Source organism: Choloepus didactylus, chromosome 14 (genome assembly GCF_015220235.1).
Source record: "Choloepus didactylus isolate mChoDid1 chromosome 14, mChoDid1.pri, whole genome shotgun sequence".
In the NCBI taxonomy this organism is placed as follows: domain Eukaryota; kingdom Metazoa; phylum Chordata; class Mammalia; order Pilosa; family Megalonychidae; genus Choloepus; species Choloepus didactylus.
The window spans coordinates 98,118,805-98,142,347 of NC_051320.1; the positions used below are offsets into that span (position 1 = coordinate 98,118,805).

General features: G+C 65.6%; 1 protein-coding gene across 3 annotated transcripts in view; it reads left to right on the forward strand.

Annotated features, from left to right (window-relative positions):
- ZC3H3 (zinc finger CCCH-type containing 3) overlaps window positions 1-23,543 on the forward strand; it is an 84,162-nt gene that overhangs the window by 15,949 nt on the left and 44,670 nt on the right. For all 3 annotated transcript variants that reach the window (XM_037803354.1, XM_037803355.1, XM_037803357.1), the window contains exon 4: window positions 13,769-13,922. In XM_037803354.1, the coding sequence (XP_037659282.1) occupies window positions 13,769-13,922 (154 nt within the window). The remainder of the gene's footprint in view (window positions 1-13,768; window positions 13,923-23,543) is intronic.

Consider the following 23,543-nt stretch of genomic DNA (forward strand, 5'->3'; position numbering starts at 1 on the left):
CTCCCCCGTGTCTGCACGGGGGCCGGGGTGGTGCAGCGTGCACACCCGCGCGAGGAGGCTGGCGGGCCCCTTTCTGGGAGGGTCGGGGGGGTGGAAGCAAGCCCCCTGCTGTGCAGTGCCACACCCGCAGCCCGAAGCCCTCCCCGGGCTGACCCCAGGGCCCCACAGCTCCCAGAGCCAGGGGTGCAGCTGCCCCACCTCTCCCTGAAGATGCTGCCAGCGTGGGGTGCCAGGTGTGTGACCCCATGGGCCAGTCCACTCCTTGGGGCTGACAGGACAGACTCTGTCCCTGATCCCACCCTGCCTGTGGCCTGTCCCGGGCCACAGCCTTGCCTGGTGCCGCTGTTGGGGTGAAGGAGCTGGGTGGGGCCGGCCTGGGCTCTGCAGCCTGGCTGCGTTGTCAGGCTGACTCCAGTGCCTGGCAGGGCCCAGGGGATCGAGGCTGGACACGTCCCTGCTGCCAGCACCATGGGTCGCTGACCCCTGGGTCCAGCAGTCAGGGTGCCGAGGAGCTGCAGGTCCGATTTGGTCCGTCCCCTCCCACCCAGGGCGCAGGTGTCAACGGCACTGGGGAGCCTCTGGGCAGGCTCTGGCCCCTCGAGTGCAGGGCCCCCACTCCACATCCACAGGCCTCCAAACCCCTGTCCACGTTGCAAGGTGGGGCTGGTCAGGGGCTGCCGGGGACCCCGTGGGCTCCCTGGAGCAGTCCCTGAGCCACTGCCTGCACGGGCTGGGCAGTGGGCCCCTCGTGAGGCAGGTCTGACCAGCGCCCTCGGGTGCCAGTGGAAGTCGCAGCCGCCCTGCGCTTGCCGGGTCCAGTTCCTGGTGGAGGCTAAGGAGGGCTCAGGGGCGTGAGTGAGGCCCATGAGAGGATGTGGTGAGGGGGGTGGGTGGTGTGGGAGGGGCCGGGCCTCGGGGCTCCCGCTGCTGTGCCCTCCCTGGGCCAGTGTCTCTGGGGTGTGTGCATGGCCTGCGCTGTGGGTGCCTCCCGTTCCAGGCCCCTTAATGAGCACGCTGAGGGACCCTCCCCTGCACTGGCCGGTGCTGTGGGGCGGTGGGAGCAGGCCGTTCCCAGGCTGTCCGCCCCGGGGACGTGGGTCAGTGAAGGCGTGGGCGTGGAGGGCCCCCGAGGCTGACCACTCCTGCGGGCTGTGAGGGGCTGCGCAGCTGTGTGTCCCCTGGCAAGGCCGTGGGCAGTGTCCCTGGCCTGGGGTGTGGATGGCCCCGTGAGTCCCCTGGGCTGGGACGTGAGGCCGGGAGAGGTGTCTGGTGACGGCCACCCCCGGCCCCCACGAGGACTGTGAACACCCAGCTGTCCTGCAGTGGGTGGGGGCAGGGGCAGGATTGTGCTGCGCCGAGGCCACCTGAGGGCGAGTGCAGGGCGCCTGGCGGGCACTTCAGCTGCAGTCCCCAGCACTAGCCAGGCCCAGCCCCTAAACCTCACATACCCTGTCCCAGTCAGGGAGAGGGGCTGGGGGAGCAGAGGAGCCCGGGTCCGGGAGGGCGCTTGTGGCCGGGCTGGCGTGAGGGGCCTGGCCGGCCTCTGGCTCTGCCCCTCCCAGGGTTGGGCCTACTGAGCACCCAAGGCCGAGCGCTCGCCTCTGCCCAGGACGTGCCACGTGGGGTTCGGGATCATGAAACCCAAGCAGGAGACCCGAGGCCATGTGCGGAGGGGCCGTGTGTGGGATCGGACCCCTGCAGGCCAGGGGGCTCTGGGGGCCCAGGGGGCAGGGCTGAGCTGGTGCTGGCTGCGTGGGGGCAGCCTTCGGCGGCCATGGTGCCGTGACCTGGGCGAGGGGCTGCCTGAGGCAGGGGGTGCGCTCGTCGGCCAGGTGGGGGGAGTTGGTGGGTGGCACAGCGGGCCTGGGGCAGCAGGGGTGCAAGGGTGTGCAGGGGCCTTCTCCAGGGCTGGTGCTGAGCCGTGGGCATGGGACAGGGCAGTGTCCCCCTCAGGGACCCATCAGGGCCTGTGTGCCGGTGGCCAGTCACCAGTGCGGTGCGTTCCAAGGGGCGCCGGCCTGTGGTCCTGCGGGGATCCTGTGGCCGCTTCTGCCCTGGCTGTGCCCACAGGCTGGGGCTGCCCCTGCAGGTGCCTCCTGCCTTCCTGGCCTCTCCCCACCCCAGTTTCCCCCCACCCCGGCCCACCCTTCTGGCTCAGCACTGGTCCCGAGCCTGCAGCCCCCATTCCCTCACCCTCCTGGGAGAGGCCGCCCCGGCCTTCAGGTGGAACCCCCTGCCCCTCCGGAGGGCCCTGCGCCCGGCCTCTCAAGGGCCCAGGTGAGGCAGCGCACTCCTGGGATGGACCCTCCCTCCGCCCTGGGAGCCGCGACAGTGGGGCCTGCACCACACTTGGCCGGTTTCCCCAGCATGCCCCAGGGCGTCACTGGTGTGGGGTGGAGGGGGTGAGGGCGCTGTGACTTGGGGGGCCGTGCAGCTGCCCGCAGGCCCTCCCATGCGCCCCAGGCTCTGGGAGACAACGGCTGGCCTGGTGGTGTTGTGCACAGCCGGTGGGGGGTGGGGAATCTGCCCCTCTTGTTCGGGGGTCCCTGCCAGCCTTAGAGGGCCACAGCCAGGTGGGAGACCTGAGGGGGTGAGGGGTCTGGGGTTCAGGAGGGGCTGACCTGTCTGTTGACCCGGTGAGCTGGAGAGGGACCTGGGGCAGGTGGCCTTTCCCCACGTCCTTGCCCCCAGGATGGGCACTGGCTCCAAGTCCCTGCCAGGCTCGGGCCAGGTGGTCCTGGAGCTGCTGCCGAGCGCCCACTCCGACTTATGTGGGCACGTGTGGGGGCTCTGGCGTCTCTGTGTGTGCCTCCTGTGGCCTCCCTGGACACCCGGGCCGTCCGTGCAGGGCCACAGCTGGGCCTGGGTGTCCACGCAGCCTCGTCCTGTGTCAGTGTGAGGCTACTTCGAAGTGGTCAGTGGGGGTTAAAGCAAGTGTCAGTCCAGTCAAGGTCCTGTCTCTCGGGCCATCCCTGCCCTCAGTGCTGCTTTGGGGCCTGAGGCAAGACGGGATACGGGGACGGCTGGGGGCCAGGGGGAGAGCCAGGCCTGGTGCTGGCATCCCTGGGCTCTGGGTGTGCTGTGGCGCAACCCTGTTCACTGCTTGTCCTTCCTCCCCCCACTGCTGGGGCCAGGGAGCACGAGGTTGAGGGGCGGAAAGACCCCCGCCCTTGCCCCCTGTAACCTACAGCGGCCGGCCTGCATCACGGGAGCCCCGCGGAGCCCGCCTCCATCTTCCTCTGCCAGGCCCCGGCAGGCGGCGGCAGCAGAGCTGTGTCGCGGGCTGCCAGCGTCGTCATTAAACACCAGGTAGCGTGAGGGGAGGACGCAGATCCGCACGGGGACAGTAGGCTGGCAGCCGTTGTTTGTCATCGCCGAGCCGCCCGCACAGACGGCATCTGGGGTCGTCAGGAGATGTCGGGGACACGGCCGCTCGCGGGATGGGGGAGGTGGGGGCGCAGGGTTGGGCGGCGGAGGCTGGACCCCCACCCCTCCCCAGGGCCTTGGGGCTCCCACTGCTGTGCCCGGCCGTCCCCCGCTGACAGAGCTGGGGAGCGTCCCTGTGGCCACTGGGACAGTCACCAGCAGGAAGAAGTGGAGTGACCCATTAGACTCATAAAGCCCTGTCTCTGTGGTGCCCGTCGCCCATCGGCTCGTTGGGGTGCCCTCCGTGGCAGGGCCTGCGCTTCAGCTGTACCCGGGCTCACTCAGGAAGCGCACTGGCTCTGGGTGCTGACACAGACCCCTCCCCCCGGGACCCGCTGGGGCCCAGACACCCGTCTCAGCAGGACGCCTGCACCCGTGTCCAGGCAGAGGCCCGCCGGCCGCCCCTCGCTCCCTCTGTCCTCACAGGTCAGGGCCTCCTGGATGCCCGCCTGGATCCGGGATGGTGTCAGCCTGAGCTGGGGCCGTGGGGGTTTCCGTTCCTGCTCCACGGGCGAGTCGCCGGCTGCACAGGGAGGGACCGGCGTGCCCCCCAGCTCCCCGCGGGTCTGCGGACCCCGGACCCCATCACGGGGAGGGGCCAAAGGCTCCCGGTTCCCGGGACAAGGGCGTCCAGCAGAGACGCCCGGAGCCAGGCAGAAGCAACTGCCCGGGCCTGCTCCTCCACACGGTTGGCAGGAAGTGGTCTGGGAGGTCTGGGTGGGCGGGCCCCAGCCTCTGTGGAAACACGGGGCCACGGAGCCTGCTTCCACGCGCTCCCCTCCCGGCCGGCCTGGTGCCCGTGGCCCCTCCGCCTCCTGGGGCTGCCTGCAGGAGCTGGGCAGGGAGACGGCGAGGCCAGCGCCACAAGTCGCCGCTCCCGGGCCAGCAGTGCTCGTCAGTGCTGACCGCTGGCCGCCCCCGACTGCGCCCCAAGGGGGCCGGGCTGCAGACCCGTCCGACTGCTGCAATTGCCGGGGCAGGGAGGGCCCTGGGCACCGGCACAGCAGCCACTTCTTCCTTGGCGCCGAGGGAAATGCTCCCCGTGGTACCAGGGCGCAGGGAGCTGGGTGTCTGTGTGGGGCACGGTGGGTCAGTCCTGCAGGCAGGGGCGGGGAGCGTGCCTGCTGTGTGTGCCCCGCACCGTGCCGCAGCAGATTGCGCAGCCACAGGCACCGCAGCCAAAGGCTGGCCACAGGCAGACCCGGACCCCCAGGGAAGGCAGTCGGGGAGGAGGTCGGGGAGCTTGGGCAGGTGGACATGCTAAGCCGACAGGTTGGGAGAGCGGAGGGGTGGGTCCAGCAGCCCCGTGTCCTGCCTCTGTGGAGAGGGCGCCTGCACATGGCCTGCAGGGAGCCAGGGGAGGCGGGACGCCCCGGCTGGTGCTCGAGCAGCGGGGCCAGGTTCCCCGCCCAGGAGTTCAGGCTCCCTGGCCCTGTCCTGTGGAGGCACCGCCCCATCCCGGGGAGCCCTTCCCGGGGAGCCCACGCTGGGGAGGCCCCGGCACCACCTCTCGCCCCTGGCAGCACTGCGCAGCACTTCACACAGGTGGGGAGCCGGCAGGCGCAAACCCAAGGATGTCACTTGCTACACTGAACGGAAATGCACTAAATATTTTAGTTGAAAGACTAAGAGTTTCACGCTAGAGGGAACAACTAAGCCTGGTTATGCATTGCTTTCAAATGTAAAAAACAGAACAGTTGAAAGCAACAGTCGGGGAAAAGCCATTCCATGGAAATGCTCTCCAAAATAAAGTGGGTACAGCTTTACCAGGAACAGGCAGAGCAGATTTTAAGGCAGGAAACCATCAAAGAGGCGAGAGGCGCAGCTTGCAGGTGAGAGCTCAGCCCCCAGGAGGGGCGGTTCGTCTCTGTGTTCGTGTCCTGGGGGCTCTGGACTTGGATGCCCAGGCTGAACTCTCAGCTGAGGTCTTGGGTGGGTACTTGACCTCCCCGTGCCTGCTTCCCCCCATCCCCGGAGATGCGGACAGAGCTCCCGTCAAGGGGCTCCTGTCATCCTCCCTTCACCACCGCTTGGCGTGCCCATGGCTTGGACCCCCAGGCCCAGGAGCTCCTTCCCTCTGGGTGACCTCGTCCATCTCTGGGGGGCTCTGTATCAGGTCAAAAGCCCGGGCCTGGTGGGCAGGGTGCGGCAGTTGTCGGCTGAGGCCCTGCTCCAGGGGACTGGCTCCTCCTCCTCCGGGGCAGCCCCTCCGGCTGAGGGAGGCTCGGCGCCCTCCCCCTCCCCCACCCTCCGTGCCTCTTCCTGTCCTCCCTGCCCAGGCTCCAGGTTTCGGGGACTGAGGCCCTGGGGGCCAACGTGCCGCATCCACAAGGGCTGGCCCTGGGAGGTGGCCGTGGGCCGGGTGGTGTCTGGGGCCAGGAGGTGGTTGTGTTGGGTGCCGGCTTGTTGGGGGAGGGGTGGGTGGGCACCTTCCATGGCCAGTGGTGTCTGGGAGAGCAGCTACGCCTCCAGTCCTCGCACAGCCTTTTACAGCCCTTTACGAGTTTCCTCCCATTAACCCAGCCGGGCCGTGGCCTCGGTGGGCCCGTGGGAGCTTCCAGGGCCCTGAGCCGCTTGTCTGGCTGGGCCCCCGGTGAGCCCGTGTCCCCATTTGGGAAGCAGGGGCCTTCCCTTCTTTGTGTGCCTTCCCTCCGTTCTCCTTCTGAGCTGGGCGGTGCCACCAGGATAGGGAGCCCCTCCCCAGCTTGGGGGTGAGGGGGGACGGCGCCCGGCAGGAGCAGAGGGATGGTTGGGGAGGGAGGGAAGCAGGTGGGTCCCTGGGACCGAGTGAGGGGAGAGGGGGAGAGGGCGGCTGATGACCCAGGCCCAGCTTCCCCAGCCTTGGGCCCCTGCTGGGCAGTGCCCGCGCCTTCCTCGCTGCAGGGGCCTGTTCCCCAACTGCCGACCACCAGGCCCCTGCTCCCACCAGGCCCACTTCAGGGGGAGGGTTTGCTGGCCCCTGACCTGCTGTTGTTTTGGGCATATGTGTGTGTGTGTGCACGTGTAACGTGACGTGTGTACCCGTACATGCCCATACGTGCTTGCTGCTTGGTGCCTCTGGAAGGCCCCTCGGGTTCCTCCGTCCAGGGGTCTCGGCGGCTTCCTGCCTGAGAACCTTCCACAGAGTTGGGGCAGGGTGGGCCTGGTCCCCACAGCGAGGCCTCTGCCGTGGAGGGGCGGGGGAGAGCCATGTGCAGCACTGGCGGTGGTCCGATTGGCTGCCCAGTGGACTAAGGAGTCAGACACCCCACGGGCCACTGCCACCTCTGAACCTTGAGACTGAGCTGCGGGTCCGTTTTCTCCACTGCCGAGCTCTGCAGCGCCTTTGCCAACAGGCCTGAGTGGCTCCCCGGCTGCATGGGATCTCGAGCTGTCTGTGCCTCCAGCACGTCCCATCACAGCCCAGAGGGGGCACCCATTCCCGGGGTGGTGCCACCAGCCCACAGGGCCCTTGGCAGAGCCTCCCCACGCGTGGCCTGGCAGAGCCGGTAGGAAGTGACTGCAGTGTGCACGCGCTCGTGTGTGTGTGCACGTCCTGTGTGTGTGTGCGTATCTCGGCTGGGGGCAGGCCCACCGGATGGCACAGCTGGATTCAGAGCCAGGCAGCCGGTGGGCAGGAGCAAGGTCAGCTGGGGCTCCTGCAGGCTTTCCTTGGGGTGGGGTCTGACGGGATGGGCATGGCCGAGGGGGTGAGGGGACAGCTCCTGGGGGCAGTGGGCATGTCGCCCCGGAGACCGCCACTGGTTCCCACGGGCCCCAGGGTGGAACGGCGGCAGTTGCTGAGCTGGGTACGTCTTGGTGACCTGGCAGCTGGGGCTGCACCTCCATGCATGTGCCCAGCAGGCAGTGTGCTGGCCACAGGCCACCGAGGGGCACGGGCTCCCAGACGCCCAGAGGCAGGCGTGGGTGGAATGTGAGCCTGGGGCTGCTGGAGGGGGGAGTGTGGTGTGGAGATTTATATGCAGCCCCAGGCACACAGGTTCACCACGTCTTTGGTGTTGGGGGTGCCCTGGGGTCCAGTGTGGGGTGATCCTGTCTGTCAGCCATCCCTAGGCGCCCCTGGGGTCCGGGGCAGCCTCTCCAGGCCTCTCCCACCAGCACTGTGGGCTGGGGACCACCTTCCCACATCGGGGGTGGGCTCTGGCTCTCAGTGTTCTGCTTTTGGGGTCTCCAGGAGACCCACTCTCCCCGTGGGGACCCTGGGGTTGCCTGTTCCCACCTCCTCTCCACTTGCCTCCCCTTTGGCCTCCTTCCTGATGCTCCCTGCAAACGGCACGGCTTCCAAGGGGGTTTTCCCGACAGCCCCTGGGATCCACCCTACCCTTCTCTGGGGCCCGTAGACCTTTCACCCTGAAACGTAGCACTGCCTCCTCCGGGACCTCACATGCCGCAAGTGCTGGGGCTCCCCGAGCCAGACTGAGGGTGGACGGCATCAGGGGGGCAGGGGCTTGGGCCCACCAGACGGGGTCAACATTCAGGAGACGTCTGAGGTGGGCTAGGGCTGAAGTGGGGGCGACTCTGCAGCCCCGAGCCCCAGCTGCCTCTGTCCCCATCAGCCTCCGTGGCAGCGCCCGGACTGAGCCCACCGCAGGGGGCTGCCCCGCCTGGCCCGGGCGCTTTCCTTGCCTGAACCACCTGCAGTGAGTCGCAGGAAATGGTGCTGACATGGCTCTGATCCAGCCTCAGGGGCGGCCTCTGCGGTCCCCGCCTCGGGCTTTGCAGGGTCTCAGATGGGCGTCGCGGTCTGAATGTCAGCAGTGCTGGCTGTTTAAGGCCCCGCGTGGCTGGCGCGCTCAGTTTCGACACCCGTGGCCACCTTCCCGGAGTGCGGTTCAGCAGCTGTGGGCAGAGGCCGCCTGGCACATCCCACCTGCTGGGATGGCCCCTGCGGCCTCTCCCACCTCAGGCCTGGAGCTCGTGCCTCTTGCTCATTTGCGGCCCTCGCAGCAGTGTCGCGGGGCCTGAGGGGAGAGGCTGACCCATGTGCCCAGCAGGTCCCTGGGATGCCGGAGGAGAGCTGGGCCAGGGCCACCCCACTCCTCGCCTCCACCACCAAGCCAGGCAGCAGGATTGGCACTTGTGCTCGAGAGGGAGGTCCCAGCAGGCACCGCAGAGGCCAGGGGTCATGTCAGGGGCTGGCAGCCACGAGCCCACCCTGAAATGGCCAGCCACGACCCCTTCCCAGCGGCCACCGGGCTCTCGCTGGGCTTCTCCTTGCCCCCCATGGCCGTCTGGACCCTGCCTGTCCCACCTGCCCCTCACGACCTTGGCCTGAAGCCCCCCCTCTGGACCAGGAACCAGGGGCGGAGAGGCGTGGGGTCCCCATGCAGGTGGCCTTTGAGCTGACACATGCCGGAGGCTCGGCCCTGAGCTCGGGGTGGCCAGGGGAGGCCCCAGGAGGGAGGGCTCGACAGCAGGGAGGGGTGGGCAGCTGACACTGCCTGGCGGTGCCACTGGGGGAGAGCATGGCACGGCCTCCTGGGCTGGCCAAGAGAGGGAGAGGGCGTGATGGCGCATTGCGGCAGAGCCAGCCTGCAGCCCCCACCGCCCTGCCTCCTGCTCAGGGTGGCCCCTCCCAGGGCTGTGGGCTCAGCGCCCAGAAACCCGGCTGTTTGGGTGTTGGCACCTCATCACAGACCGTGGTCATGGAGGAGTGAGGCCCTGTGGACCATCGGGGCTAGGAGCAGCGAGCTGTCCCTTGGCCGTGGAGAACTCCCTTTAGCTGGTGGCACTTCGGGCTGATCGGGCTGCAGGCAAGCCCCTGAGGGTGGGGGCTGCTGCCCAGGGTCCCACCAGCATTGGGGGGGGGGCGTTCTGGGCAGGCGGGGGACATGCCTTCTGGAACACGAACCAGGAGAAGGCTGCGTGTGGAGCAGGAGAGCAGAAATCCAGCAAGGTGGTCTTCTGCAGCCGTCTTTGGCCAGCAAAGGGTGTAGACAGTTTGGAGATGCCGAAGGAAGTGCTGGGGTGGCTGCTGACAGAAAGCCGATGAGGCGAAACTTGGAGAAGGTTGAATAGTGCTGAATTGGCAATGGGAAGGCCTGGCCCAGCTGCCCGCCCTCACCCCCGCAGGCCTGGCTGCCCGCTCAGGCCTTGGGCAGGGGCCGGCCCTCCAGCACCACTGCTCCCTCTGCCCCCTCTGCCCCTCACCCTCCTGCCTGCCTCGGGGCTCCTTGGCCTCCCTCTGACCGAGGGCCGGTGGCCGCTGTGTCCTCGGTCTGTCCTTGCTGCCTCCTTGCACCTGCCTGGCCTGCGGAGGCTCAGCGGGAGGCTTCCAGAGTCAAGGAGGTGTATTCCCAGGGACCGAGACCCCCTGGCGTGCCCAGGTTCTGCCCGCCTCTCCCACCCAGGTGCTCCCCTGGGCCCCGGTGTCCGGGACCTTCTGTCAGGCAAGGCTCCAGCCTGGCAGAAGCTGTGGGTGCTGGCCTGGGGCCAGGTGGGGTCCGTCCAGGGAGGCCCCACTTCCCGGACCTCCCGCTGGCCTCCCCTGGCAGGGCGCACCTGCTGCCATCCACGTCCCCTGGCAGGCAGCCGTGGGCAGTTCTTTGCAGAGAGTCGCAGTTCTAGTTCTGTCTTCTTACTTGTTCACTAATTGTGATATTAGCAACTCATCTTATTCGTAGTTATTTCCTTTTGAAGTTCCATAAAACCCTGAACTCCCCCTCAACTCTGCAGTAAATGAACACGAGAGCCACAGCACCGGGTGCAGCCTCCCGAGGGGCCGAGGGGCTGGAGGCGGCCGGTCCGGTGACCAGGCACAGTCCTTGGCCGCGCCATCCCCGTGGGCTCCCCTGAGCTGCCACTGAGGACAGCTGTCCCTCTGGCTGCCCAGGCCCCGGGCCCCCGGCCCAGCCTCCCTGGCCGGGAGAGGCACATGTGGGGCAGGGCTGGGGCTCGGGGCCCAGGGACGCACCCACGGTGCTGCCTGCAGCCCGCGGCCTGCTGAGTGTGCATGGGGCCAGCGCACAGAGGGGCCCGGGCGGGGGCGGCCTGCTGATGGATGGGCTCATATCCCATTCAGATATGACACCAGCAGTTTTTTGTAGTTTGTCTTCCATTGCGGTAGTAAAGTTTTTAATTAGGAAAGCTAATGAGATCGATTAGTCATTAGAACTGACCTCTAGACGGCGGGCGGAGAGGGCTGTGTGTGGGCCTGATAACGGGGCTGGGCAGCCTCTGCAGCGAGGGCACCGGGGGTTTGAGTTGAGTGAAATGTGCCACAGGGAATACATCATGCGGAGAAAAAAAATTACAAGCCTGGGAGTCTGTAATGAAGGGAATTAAACCAACATCCTATCTAAATAACACGATTATCTACATAAAACTCTCAGCCTGTAAAGGGGCCCAGAGGAGGGCTCAGGGCGGGCTGAGGGCCCCTGGCTCTGTGACCCCGGGAGGGAGGCCTCTACTGGGCCAGGCCCGGGCTCCCTGCCTCCCTCAGTCCCGCTGCCCGGCAGGGGCCCAGCTCGGAGCTCACCTCCCTAAGGGCCAGCCCGTCTCCGTCCCTGCCAAGCACCCTGGGCTGAGGTACCCGGACGAGCCTCTCTGTGTCACTGTTATGCGCCCCCACCCCATAAGGTCTGTGCAGGGAGGGCCCTGTGGGACCAGGTCACGGCCCACTGTGGGGCCCTCGGTGTGGGTGGTCCGCGGGCGAACCCCTTCCCACCTGGAGCCTCTCTCGGCCCGTGGGGGACCGAGGGCATCCTAAGTGTGGGCGGAGCTTGGTGGGGGCTGACTGGCCATGGCAGCCAGGGACGCGGCTACGGGCAGCCTCTCGTTCTTCCAGGGTTTGCTTTCCTTGGGTGTTAATTGGCACTAGGAAGTAAAATGTTGTGAGCTGATGAAAACTTGATTTGCAGTGTTTCAATATTAGAGTCTCTTGTTGGGCAGCACAGAGCAGCCAGCCACAAGATGGGGGCAGGGGGCAGGTGGGCAGGGAGGCCTGGGGTAGGCGAGTCCTGCCTGCCTGGAGCTGCCCACTCAGGGGAGTGCTGCAGTGTCCAGTCCTGTGGGCGGTGGAGGCCGAGGGCTTCCTGGAGGAGGTGGTGTCCATGCCAGACCTGGGAGGGGGGTGGGCTGTGGCTCCACAGAGGCAGGGCTAGGGGGCAGGGCTGGGGCAGGATGCAGGGACCTGGGAGCCCCCCGTGGACCAGCCATCGGCGTTTCACCTGGGTCTGGGTAGGGGGGCCGAGCCGCACCCCTCAAGGCAGGAGGGAGGGGCTCTCCTGTCAGGCCTCACCTCAGGCCAGCTGGGAACAGGCTCGCCAGGACCCCAAGTGCCATATGCAGCCCTGTGGGGGGCTGTTGCAGACGCGGGGAGCCAGGAGCTGGGCCTGGGGGCTGTGAGATCGGCCCGGGCGAGTTGATAACCTGCAGGAATCCCGGGGGTCTCGGGTGCTGAGTTTGGGAGAAGCTGCGATGGATTCCGTTGGCTTCTCTCTGCCTGTGAGACCTTGAAGGCTTGAGTCAACCGGTGTTCATTTGTCGATGCCCACAGTGCCAGGCTGCCCCCTGCGCCCCAAGAGTGTGTGGTGGGGGGCTGCTGGTTTGGGGCCTCCCTAGGGACCTGGGCCTTCAGTCTGGCTCAGCCTCTCAGGCCTCCCGGCTCCCAGTGCTGCTTTCTCGGAGCTCGGAGGCAGTGCCTGCAATGTGCAGTGCCATGGTGGCACCGGGGCCTTCCGCCAGCGTCGGACCCTCACTCCTGCTGGGCCCTGTGCTCCTGGACCACCCACCGCACCTCCTGCCAGGACCCTGGGCCGGGGCACAGAGCTGGTGCCTGCTCCCACTTGGGGCTCCTGGGGCAGTTCTTAGGGGGTCCCTGCTGGCTTCTAGGTGTGCTGGGCTGAGGGGCTGACCACGGCGCGGTGATGGGCTCCTGGTGGCAGGCAAGGGTGGGTGGGTGGGTGTTGGTGGGGACGGGGTTTAGCGGACAGGCCGAGCCTGGAGCAGGTGCTGTTTCGGAAGGGCCCTGGGGAGGAGCCCACGGCCACAGCATCAGGGTAGGGGGCCCCACAGCTGGTGCTGAGTGGAGAGCCCTTCACACAGCCCCCGGTGTCTCGGCACCCACGGGCAGGGTGGCCAGGTGCAGCCCTGGTTGGCAGCAGTGAGGCTTGGCCTCCTGCTGCACCTCCAGGCCTGGGGCTCCCTGCCACCCAGTGGGTGAACACCGTGGGGCCCTGGGGGCCGAGGACGGCAGGGCTCGCGGATGTGAAAGGTGAGTTGCACCCAGGAGCCGCAGTCATGGCTCCACAGGGCTGGCAGCTGGCTGGGGTTCCTGTCTGGGCGAGGGCATGGGGAAGGCTGTAGGGGCCGGGGGTTACGCCCTCGGGGCCGGGGACTCGGGACATGTTGGCCAATTCTTATCCAGGGGTCCTGGGCCCACCCAGGCCCAAGGCTCTGGCAGACTTTCTCCTGGCGGCCAAGCTGAGGCCCCGCCCCCGTGGCTCCACCTCCCTGCCCCTGTGGCCTGGCAGCCCCCAGGGCCCCGGGCCGGCCTCTGCAGTCCGCTCCCCAGCGTGGCCCCGGGGGTCAGACCAGACCCCAAGGAGAAGTCACCGTGGCCCCTGAGTTGGCAGGCAGGGCACGGCAGCCGCGGACGCCCCCACTCTGCCCACCCGTCATCCCAGCCCACGGCGTGGTGCCCCAGTGCGCGTCAGCGTTAATTATCTGGGCAGTTGTAGCCATAGGTTATGGAGGCCGGGCAGTTAGGCGCGACCCTCAAAGCCACGGGGGCTCACCGGCTGTCGGGTGGAAGGGACACAGGCAAAACAGACCCTGTAACCGCAGGAGGTGTTCCGCGGGGAAAAGCCCATGCGTGGACTGCCCCACAAAATGTTATGAAAACAAAATGATCAGATACTTAATCTGCACGGCAGCGTTCCAGGAGAGGAAGGCCCCCTCGGCCGTCTCTCCTGGGGGAATGGGGGCTCAGGGCCCAGCCCCGGACCTGCCCACCAGCGAGCCCCACCCACCCTGGAGGAGAGTAGGGACTGGGGCAGGGGTGGCCCATCCAGCCCCTTCCTGGGCCCATGAACTCCCAGGGAGTTGGGGTCCAGCCCAGGTCTGGGTGGGTTCCCAGGGGTCGCTGGCCTGAGTGAGGGCAGAGTGCACTTGGAGCCCGCCAGCCGCCCACCCTCCCAGGGCCCCGCTCTGAGCACTGGCTCCTGAAGCCTCAGCTGCTGGGCCCGGGCCCAAGCCGGCCATGCTGGCTCCCAGGGGACTTTGAGGGTGAGCAGGGCCAGGGGATGAAGTGATGGAGAAGGCTGTTGCCCTAAGAAGGTAGCCATGAGCCCGGCTTAGAGGCCCCCCCGACCCATGCCTGAGCTCTCAGTTCTCTCCACAGTGCCCAGCCTGCTCCCTCTGCGGACCCCGCCTGCCAGCAAAGTGATCAAGACCCGCTACCGCCTCGTCAAGAAGAACCTGGCGTCCCCTCTCAGCGTCCCGCCCTGCCACCTGCCTCTGCCCTCCTGGCGGGCCCGGCGCCTCACGCTGTCCAGGTAGGAGGGCCACAGGGTGTCAGCACCAGCAGGCAGGGCCACGCTCAGGCTGCAGCTCACTGACGGGGGATCTGCCCCGTTTTTCTGTTTGTTCGGCAGTTTCTGTACGAGGCACACTACCAGCCTGTGTGTGCCGCACACAGACACAGTCGCCCCCGTACCCCCCACACCCCCTAGTGTCCCCTCAGCGTCCCCCAGGCTCTCAGCCCCAAGTAGCTGGCTGGGGCCTGGCCACCCCTGGGAGTAGCCACTGCTGGACCCCTGGGCCCTAGGGCTCGGGGACGTTTCCCGCCACCCCGCGATGGTGAGCTGCATGTGGGCAACCCTAGGAGACAGACTTCTGGCACGAGAAGCTGGGGCCCCGAACAGCCTCTTCCCACCCTGGCTGCAGCCCCAGCCACCCTGCCAGCACCATGGCCCCACTTGGGGAGCACATAGCCCCATCCAGGGCTATGCTGGCGCCCCCTGTTCTGGGTGCTCATAGCCGCGTGGGTGGGGCCCAGGCTGGGGTGAAGCCTGTGGCTGGTGGGGCGCAGCCCCTCCTTTGATAAGGCAGGGGCATCACCCACAGGAGTGGGGAGCAGGTGGGCTCTCCTCCTGGGAACCAGGGGCAGCTCCCCTCAGTCACTGATACTTCCTGGCAGGTGCAGCGTGTGCTAGGCCTCAGGGGGCTGGACTTGTGGTGAGGCTGGAGCCCCGGGTGAGGGGCAGCCCCGCAGCCCCCTGGGATCCGGCTGTCCAGTGGTGCTTCCTGTCCTGGACACACCCACGCCAGGAGGCCCACGGAGGCCCACACCCTGCCAACTGTTTTCTGGAGGCAAGAGTGGGAAGTACATTTTTAATTAATTTTACTACACTTTTTGTAATATTTTTGTTTTAAATAGATTTATGAGCATCTTGGGGACTATTTATAAATTTATGAAGATAATTTTCACTCTCTCGATAAGGTTAAATTTACACCTGCTATTTCCATATTAATTCACATTGCTAAGTGGATCTAATTTTCTTCCGTTCTTCTATCTAGCGAGCATGGCCTTTCCTAATGCAATTTCCCCCTCACTAAATCACGGTGATCACGAGTCATGATCGAGTTAAATTAACTTAAATTAATTTACTTAATAAGAGCCCCAGATCATCGTGAATGAGGCTCAGATTTATTGATTCTCCATTCCCGTCCTTCCCTCCTAGCAGGCACTGATCGGGCCCAGTGGCAGCCCTGGCCGGGCCTGGCTTCTGGCCTGCGGCTGCAGAGGCTCTCCCTCCGCGTGCCCATGCCCATCGCGAGGGCCCTGGCAGAGGTGTCCCAAGCCGTGGGGGTGCCTGGCCCTGGTGGTCCGAGGACCTCTGGAGGAGGGGGGTGGCTGAGCGAAGCTGGCTCAGTCGGCAGTGGGCGCGAAGGGTCCACCGTGACTGGGGTCTCACTGCAGGTGCGTGTGCACACACGTACATGCAGACACGCACAGGCAGTGCACACATACGTGCGTGATCCGGTCGTTGGTCAGGCTGGCGGGGCCTTGGGGTTGCTGGGCTGGGAGGAGCCACATCAGGAGGCGGCTGGGTCCTGGGCTGATCTGCCACTGTGCCCGTGAGGGTGGCCCCTGCCCTTTGTCCGGGGAGCGGCTGTGGCTGCCCACCCAGGCAGTGTTCCGTAGCCCAGCTGTGGGCGTCAGGTGGGCAGGAGGTAGTACAGATGCCCCCCCTTAGCCCCTGTGGTGGCTCAGAGCTCTGCACCCCAAAACAGATGTTCTTGAATCTAACGCACCCCTGTGGGAGTGGGCCCAGTGTCAGCAGGGGCTGTTGATGAGGCCCTTTCAGCCAGACCAGGGGGGTTGGTCTTACCACCCATGGTCTTATAAGGAAGCAGCCGGAAGAGAAAAGAGGCTAGGAGAGGCCTCCGCATGCTTGTGTGTGACAAACTCAGGACCGAGGGTTGCCAGCAGCCAGGCCCGGAACGCCACAGTGTTGGGTGAAAGCTTCACCTCCGTGATGCCTTGTGTGGACTTTCTTTTAGCCTCAAAACCGTGAGGTAATCCCCATTGTTTAATCTTCCCCATTTCATGCTCTTTGCTTGAGCAGCCTAGGAAACTAAGATTCTGGCGCCAGGAGAATGGGGTGCTGCTGCTGAGAATACCACAAACGTGGCAATGACTTTGGAATTGGGTGAAGTGTAGAGGCTGGAGGAACCGCGAGGCCTGATGGAAAAGGCCCCAGAGAGCTCTGGGGACACTGTCGGTGGAAATACGGGCCCTGAGGTGCTTCCGACCGGGCCTTAGAAGATGACAAGTGCGTTACGGAAACTGCAGGGAAGGCGAGCCTTGTTTTAAAGAGGCAGAAACTTGGCCAAATCGAGTCCCGATGGCGGATGGAAGGCAGAACTTGACAGCGTGAACTGGGGTATTTAGCTGAGGAGCTTTCCAAGCTCATTGTGGAAAGTGGGGCCTGTTTTCTCCTTGCAGCTTATAGTAAAATATGAAGGAAAGGGATAAACTGAGGACTGAACTGGGCACAAGGAAACCAGAAAATGACGGTTTGGAAAACTCGGAGCTTCTGGAAGGTGAGTCCCCAGGGAATAAGCAAGAAAAGGGAAGTTAAACCCCGAGGGTGTAACTGGCCGTGGACCCAGTTGGCCACCTCCGCAGGAGTCCGGATGGGAGACGCAGCTGTGCAGCAAGGATCTGCGGAAAGTTCCTGGTCTGAGTTTGGATCCCTGTGTGCTACCTGCAAGGCCAGTAAGTTTTTTGGAGCCTGTGTGAGTGGAACCACTGCCAGCCTGGACATAAAGAGACAGAAAAGGGACAAACTGGAGGGAAAATGGCTTCAAGGAGAGAACCGGGGAGCTGAGGTCTGGACCGGAAGCATCTTCTCGGGCCGAGAGGGAGCCCACCAGGGGTGTGGGAAGGGGGTCGGCCCGTTGTTCAGGGAGACGTGACCCCCGTGTTCTCGGGTGGGGCCGGTGCCCTGGGGGTGGCGGGGGCCTGCCCGCCTTCCTGACGCTTGCCGAGCGTGGAGCCTTCACCCCCGTGTTTGGGGGAGCGCCTGGGAAAGGGCGGGGCTGCCGCTCCGTCAGGCCCTACGGACAAAGCACGGTTCCACAGAAGATTCTCAGACCTTGGAGTCGGACGGAGCTTGCCCTGCTGGGTTCCGGAATGTTCGGGACTCGTGACCCTGTTTTCCCCCCGGTTTCTCCCTGTGGGAATGGGGTGCCTCTCCTCGGCCTGTCCCTCCTGCGCATGCTGGGAGCAGACAGCTTGTTCTCTGGGTTCCACAGGTCCACAGAGGGGAGCTGTGCCCCAGGACAGGCCACCCCGACCAGCTGTGGGGAGACCTTGTACTTAGCATCGTTTCTGAAAGGCCTTAAGGCTTTGGGATGTTGCGATGGGATGAATGTGCTTCGGATGTGGAAATGGTGTCCAGAGGTGGAGTGTGGTGGTGTGAAGCTGTGTGCACCCCAGAAGAACAGTTCTATATCTCATCCGTCCTGTGGGTGTGGCCCCATCGTTACTGGGAGGCTGGGAGGCCGCTTGTTAAGGTGCAGCCTGCCTGGTCCAGGAGGGGCCTCATCCTGTTACTAAAGTCCTTTATAAGCTGAGTGAAATGAGAGAGAAGATCACAGAGGGGGCAGCCAGGAGCTAAAATCAGGGAACCTGGGAGAGAAGGGAGAGGCCGGTACAGGCCGCCATGTGTGCTGCCCTGAGACGGAGGCGCCCAGGACCCCGGCCCGGAGAGCCACAGCCTTTGAGGAGAAAGCATTGCTTTGTTGTTGCCTTGATTCGGATTTCCTTTAGCCTCAAAGCTGTGAGCTAACAGATTCCCGTCGTTCAAACTGAATCCCTGCCCAGGATTTGCCCGAGGAGCCCCTGTCCACGGTTGCGGCTACTGGGGCTCGGTGTGCCCGCCCGCGGCCTGGGGGGGCTCCCTGCACGGAGGCGCGACCCCAGGCCTTGGGCCTCACAGTGGCCTCGGGCAGCTGGTCCTCCCTGGTGAGGGTCACGGGTCCTGGGGACAGCAGAAAAGGTGTGTCCCTGGGTCAGCATCCAAGCTGGAGCCGTGCCCGGCCTTCTCTCAGAGCTGGAGCCACCTGTGTGTAGCCTCAGGGTGGCTCTGGTGCCCCCTGTCTCTGCCCCGGTCAGCTGCAGGCCCTGAGTCCTCCCTGGGCAGAGGGGAGAGGGCGAAGAGGAGGGGGCCGGACCCAGGCCACTGTGGGCTTGGGCCAGGGCAGCGATGAGGAGGACTGGGGGGCTTGTTGGAGTCGTGGGGAAATGCCCTGGAGGGGCCGTGGTCTGCCCTGAGTTCTGGGGCCTCCCTGGGGGTTGGGGGCTGGTGGGTGCAGCCTGGGCCCCGCTGCATGGCTCCTGGCCCTGCAGTCGGAGGTGTGGGTGCTGCAGGGAGGAGGTGGGGGACAGTCATGGCCCAGGGGTCTGGGGCTGGGGCCAGTGGGTGTTGGTGGGGGTTCCTGGGCAACCTGGTGGGCACCGAGGTCGCTGGCACATGCGGCTGTGCAGCCTTGGACAGCCTCTTCCCGCTTGGAAACCAGGGATTTGACCTGCCAACAGGAGGGCTCTGTATGGCCATGGTGGCTTCTGTGTTCTCACAGGCCTTCCCGAGCCAGGCCAGTCCCAGATGCGCCTCGGGGAGGCGGGCAGAGGCCACCACGCAGTGGGTGATGGCAGGTGTCCCATGGGCCCCCGCTCCAGGGCACCAAGGGGTGCGGGCCAGGGGTACAGGCCAGGGGTGCCCCCAGGGCTGAGCGCGTGTGAGCGGGGGTTTCCTTTTTGTGTTGTTCTGAGATTTGTGGATTCGCCTGTCCGCTTGCCTGGCTTCTGGTGAGCTTGTTAGTCTGAGCTGAAGCTGAGCTGTGGCTCACGTCCCTAAGCCCGTCCCGTTTTCTGTTACCAAACTCATCTGGCGTGGGAGTGCACAGTGAGCAGAGGCTGTGTGCGTAGCGGGTGGAAGGGCGGTGCATAGCTGGGAGCCCCGTTTCCTCACCTGGGGTCCACAGCCTCCTTGCAAGGCATGTGGGGGGGGGGGGCTACGGGAGGGCCTGATGGGGTGGGGTCTGCGCTAGCGGGACCCTGGCATCGCGTTTCTCTGGTGTGGGGCAGGTTACTCTCGGGTCAGCACTGGCAGAGCCGGCCTGGCCTCCCGACTGCCCGCCCAGGGTCCTGTTGGGAAGCTGCTTGCCAAGGGACGGGCGGCCTGGGGCTTCCACTCCTTCCTTTGCCCGCTGGTCATGGGCCACCGTTGTTTCCTGAGGGCTGACCTATGGCCTCCTCTGTTCCCCTGGACGTGTGGCCAGTGGGAGACAGACCCTGAGCAGCAAATTGTGGAACTGTCCCTAGGCCAAGCCGGGAGGGGCCAGTGGGGCCCGAAGATGGGGACCGGGGGCTCCTCCACAGGAGGGGAAGGTGCAGCGCAGCTCATGGAAGCCCCCGGAGCCCGGGCGAGAGGCCAGGCGGTCCAGCTGTGGGACGGGGTGCCCAGACTCCCTGGCGAGCTGCTGTCCTGGAGCAGCCCTTGCTGGGGGGTGGCTCCCGCCTGCGCCGGAAGGTCGCAGCCACCTCCTGGGTGGGGTGGGCGACGCCGCGTGGTGGCGGGCCGCCCCGAGGCTCACCCGCTCCGGCTGGAGGCCCAAGGGGCCCTCGGGCTGCCGGCCCCACCCCTCGTGTCGGCGCCTGGAGGGCCGGTCCCCTTGCTGACGGCCGCCGCCCCCCGGCCCCGGGAACGCGCTGCACGGCCGCGAGCGAGGTGCTGCGGGCCCCGGCACGTTCCTGTTCGCTCTTCGCTGGCTTCTAGCATTTGGTTTGGGGTTATTTTCAATTTTAACAGGGTTTTGCACTTGTAGAAGTCACGGAAATAGTATGCAGGGTTCTTCCCTGTTCTTTACGTAAGTTTACCGATTTTTTACATTTTGCCGTTTGCCCCGTTGTTTTCTTACATGTCAGCGTTTGCAAGCGTGCTGGGGACTCCACCCCAGACCCCGCAGCACGGGCGCGTCCGTGTCCGAGGCTGAGGGGGTCGTGTGTGCAGGGCGGGTGCCCTTGGCCTCGCCCCCACCCCCGTCACGCCCTGTCGCCGTCCCCGGGCAGGGGCCAGGCAGGGCCGAGCCGGCGTTAGGTCTGCTCCCAGCCTTGGGCTTCGGCCTCCTGAGATTCTGACGATCTGAAGAATAGGGGCCTGGTGCCCTGTGGATGGGAGAGCAAGACCATAGAACATTCCCAGCTCCGGAACCTTCTCTTGTGTCCCTGAAACAGCCGCTGTTGTGGTTTTCTAAAATTGGAGATTCCTTTTGCTTGTTCTGGAGCCTCCTGTAAGTGGAGCCATGTGCTCTGCCCTTTTGCTTCCAGCCTGTTTACTCAGTGTTATCTGCACTTGGTCCTCATCATCACATCTTCGCTTCTCCTTCCTGCTGGTGACGCTCCCCAGTTTGTCCCAGTGGCTGCTGAACTCTCCTGTTGGATGCTTGGGTCATTCCCAGTTGTGGTCACTCCCAGTGGACACCTCCGCTTCTCTCTGGAGGACACCTGGCAGCAGGATATGGGGAAGGCTCGTGTAGCTCCTCGTGAGACAGCACACCCTGGGTGCCCGCTCTGGGGCTGGGGCCCCCCAGTCTGTGTCCTCCAACAGCCTCTAGGGTGTGGGCAGCACTTCGTGGTGGTTTTGAACTTACAGGTCCCCAAGTACCCAGGTTACTGAGGTGCCATCACCTGCTCATTGGCTACTCCATTTCTGCCCTGTGAGAGGCCTCCTCCTGTCTTCAGTGGCTTCTCTCCTGGCCCGTGGGCTGGGCAGTCACTGACTCTTAGGGCCCTGAGTATGGGCTGTTTCCTGCCCAAGGAGCCCAATGATGGGAGCAAGGCAGGGAGGCTGTCAGGTTAACTTTTACAGCACTTGGGGAGCTGTAACCAACTGTGAGGACCCCGTGGGGCAGGAGGCTGAGAAAGGGGCTCTCTGCGGGGCCCTCCTGCCCCACGGGGTCCTCACAGGCCAGGCCCAGGCCCGGGGCAGGTTGTGGGGTCCCTGAGCTCGGGCTGGAGTTTGTGGGGCCTGGTGTGGTGCTGAAGCGGCCCCTCGCCAGCAGGTTTTTTAGGATTTTATTTTATGAGAACAGTTGGTTACAGCTCCCCAAGTGCTGTAAAAGTTAACCTGACAGCCTCCCTGCGCCTCTGCTCATTTTTATAATTTTTTATTTTATGAAACAGGACAGGGAGCTTAGTGACTTATTACTATTCATTTCGTTTCAATGCAGTAAATATTGATTCAGTTGGGGGTTTTCAATTTAAACCACTCGGCGATTATATAAAATATTACTGGTCTCTGAAATTATGCTTACCGATCCCTTCGGCTGCTCATTAAGGAGGGAGTGCAGCTTTCAGATCCCTCTGCCTTCGTCGTGCTGATAAATGGGCTGGGGCGCGCTTCTGCACGGAAGGTGCCGCGCTGCTGGCAGGGGCTCGGCGGCGCGGTGAAGCCTGTTTGCGGCAGGTGGCCTTCGGGCCAGCTCCTCCCCGCGTGCTGCCAGGGGTGCAGCTTGGTGGCTCCCCCAGCGAGCCCGATGCTTTCGGGGAGGCCGGGGGGAGGGGAGCAGCGTGCCAGGGCCCCCACCGGCCCTGGGAAGTGTTGAGACCAGGGGTTGGGCGGGTTCCTGGGTTGAGCTGTGAGAACCCCACTCACCCTCCACGGACGGGGCAGAGGCCAGAGCCCAACCCCGGGGGCCCCCAGATCCAAGAGGAGCCCTCCAGTGCTGCCTGTGCAGCCAGCCTGGGGATGGGCCTCTCTCCTTTCCTCCTTTCTTCGCTGCTTTCACAAGCAGGAGGTGCTGGCGGGCGTCTGCTCAGGCATCCCGTGGCAAGTGACGCACCCCCCAGTCCCTCCGCGTCCATCCCTGGTGCACCCTGACTCCTGGCTCAGTCCCCTCTGAGCCTGGGGTTCTGCGCAGCCCCCCGGCCTCTAGGCCCACCTTGGTGGGGCGGCCCCACCCCATGGCCAGCTCTCTGGAGGGGTCTCCTGGGAGGGTCCAGAGCTGGCCAGAGGGCCCAGGGGCTGGCTGGGGCTGCCTCAGTGTGAGGTACAGCCTCTGTGCCCCCTGGGTCCTGGCCAGGCTGGGTGTGCCAGGGATGCCTGGGTGGGGGGCTGGGGCAAGCCTGAAGACACAGGGTACGCCAAAGCCAGCCTAGCGGGAGCCTGCAGCCATCCTTCCAGGTCCTTCCGTCAGCTCTCCAGGCCCTCTGGTCTCTGCTCCAGGCCCCCTCTTCCCATCTCACGCCTGTCCTGTTCCTTCTGACTCGGCCTCATCTCCGCCCGCCTCTCTCCGAGGTGTCTCCATCCTCTGAGACCCACTTGTTCTTCTCTCTCGGGGTGGCCATGGCGGGAAGGCCCCAGGAGGGGCTGGTGGGCTTCCTGCTGTGCAGGGAGGTAGAGGAGGGGTGTCGGGTGGCCCCACCAAGCCCTCAGCCCCGCCCGGGCCTCAGAAGGTGCTGCTGGGCAGGAGCACACCCTGCTTGGAGCCCGCCTCTGCCCGTCCCTCCGTGGCGGCCCCACTGCCCTCTCAGTGCGCGCAGCCCCTCCCCGGGCTGCACCAGCCCTGTGCTCACCCTGCCTGCCGGCTGCACCTGGAGCTCAGAATTGGCTACCCTGCCTGTGGGGACTGGGTGGCGGCAGAGGACAGGGCAGCCCAGCCCCAAGCTGGCAGTGGGACCAGGGTTCAGGAGAAAGGGACCTCTGTCCCACTGGGACACCCGCGGGACCTGGGCCAAGAGCCCGGCGGTGACGGCATGTGTGGAGTTGTGCCGGGGGGGCTGCAGGTGTAGAAGGCGGCTCCTCGCTGGGAGAGGGGTCCGGGTGCAGCGGGCCAGCATCCAGCCCCCTCTGGGGGACCCGCACAAGGGCCTGCCCCTGCCGTGCCGAGGCCTGAGTGGGCACGCAGTGCACCCGGACAGATGCTCGCGCTCCCCTGGGGCCCGGCAGGGACAGAAGGGCTGAGCCTGTGGGGCCCCTGGGGCTGGGACCGGCTCCAGTTGTGTGTGGGACGCACCGCAGGCCCAGGGCAAGAGGAAGCTTCTCTGTGAGAACAGGCTGGGCGCCCACCCAGCAGACATGGCCGTTCCTGGAGGCACAGGGGAGGCCGGGAGAACTGAGACACCCTTGTTGCTGCAGACACCAGGGCCTTCGTAGTAGAGGCCAGCATGGTGGCCATAGAGGCCACTCCAGTGACTGACGTCATGTCAACCCCTTGTGCCTCAGTGCCCCAGCCCAGCATCCCCATTCCCAGCTGCCTGGGCTGTGGGCAGGTGAGGGGCTGTGCTCCAGAGAGCTTGGAGGGCTTGCGGCCCCTGAGACCATGACCCAGGGTCTCTGGTCCCCCCATTCGGGGCTGGCCAGGCCTTGACCCTCGGTGTCCCCGGTGGGCACCATGGGAACCCTTCCCTTCCCTCCTCGGGGCGCCCGGGGACCCGGGAGCCTGCGGCCTCTCCCCCCGTCCCCGAGGGCACGGGTCGGAGCTTTGTTTCATCCCCCGTCCCCGGGCAGGGGGAGCTGGTCCCCAGGACTCCCGAGACTGGGGCCGCCAGCACCAGCGGCCACTCTGCCCCTTCTCCCCTGACTTTCCTCCAAGTCAGCAAGGTC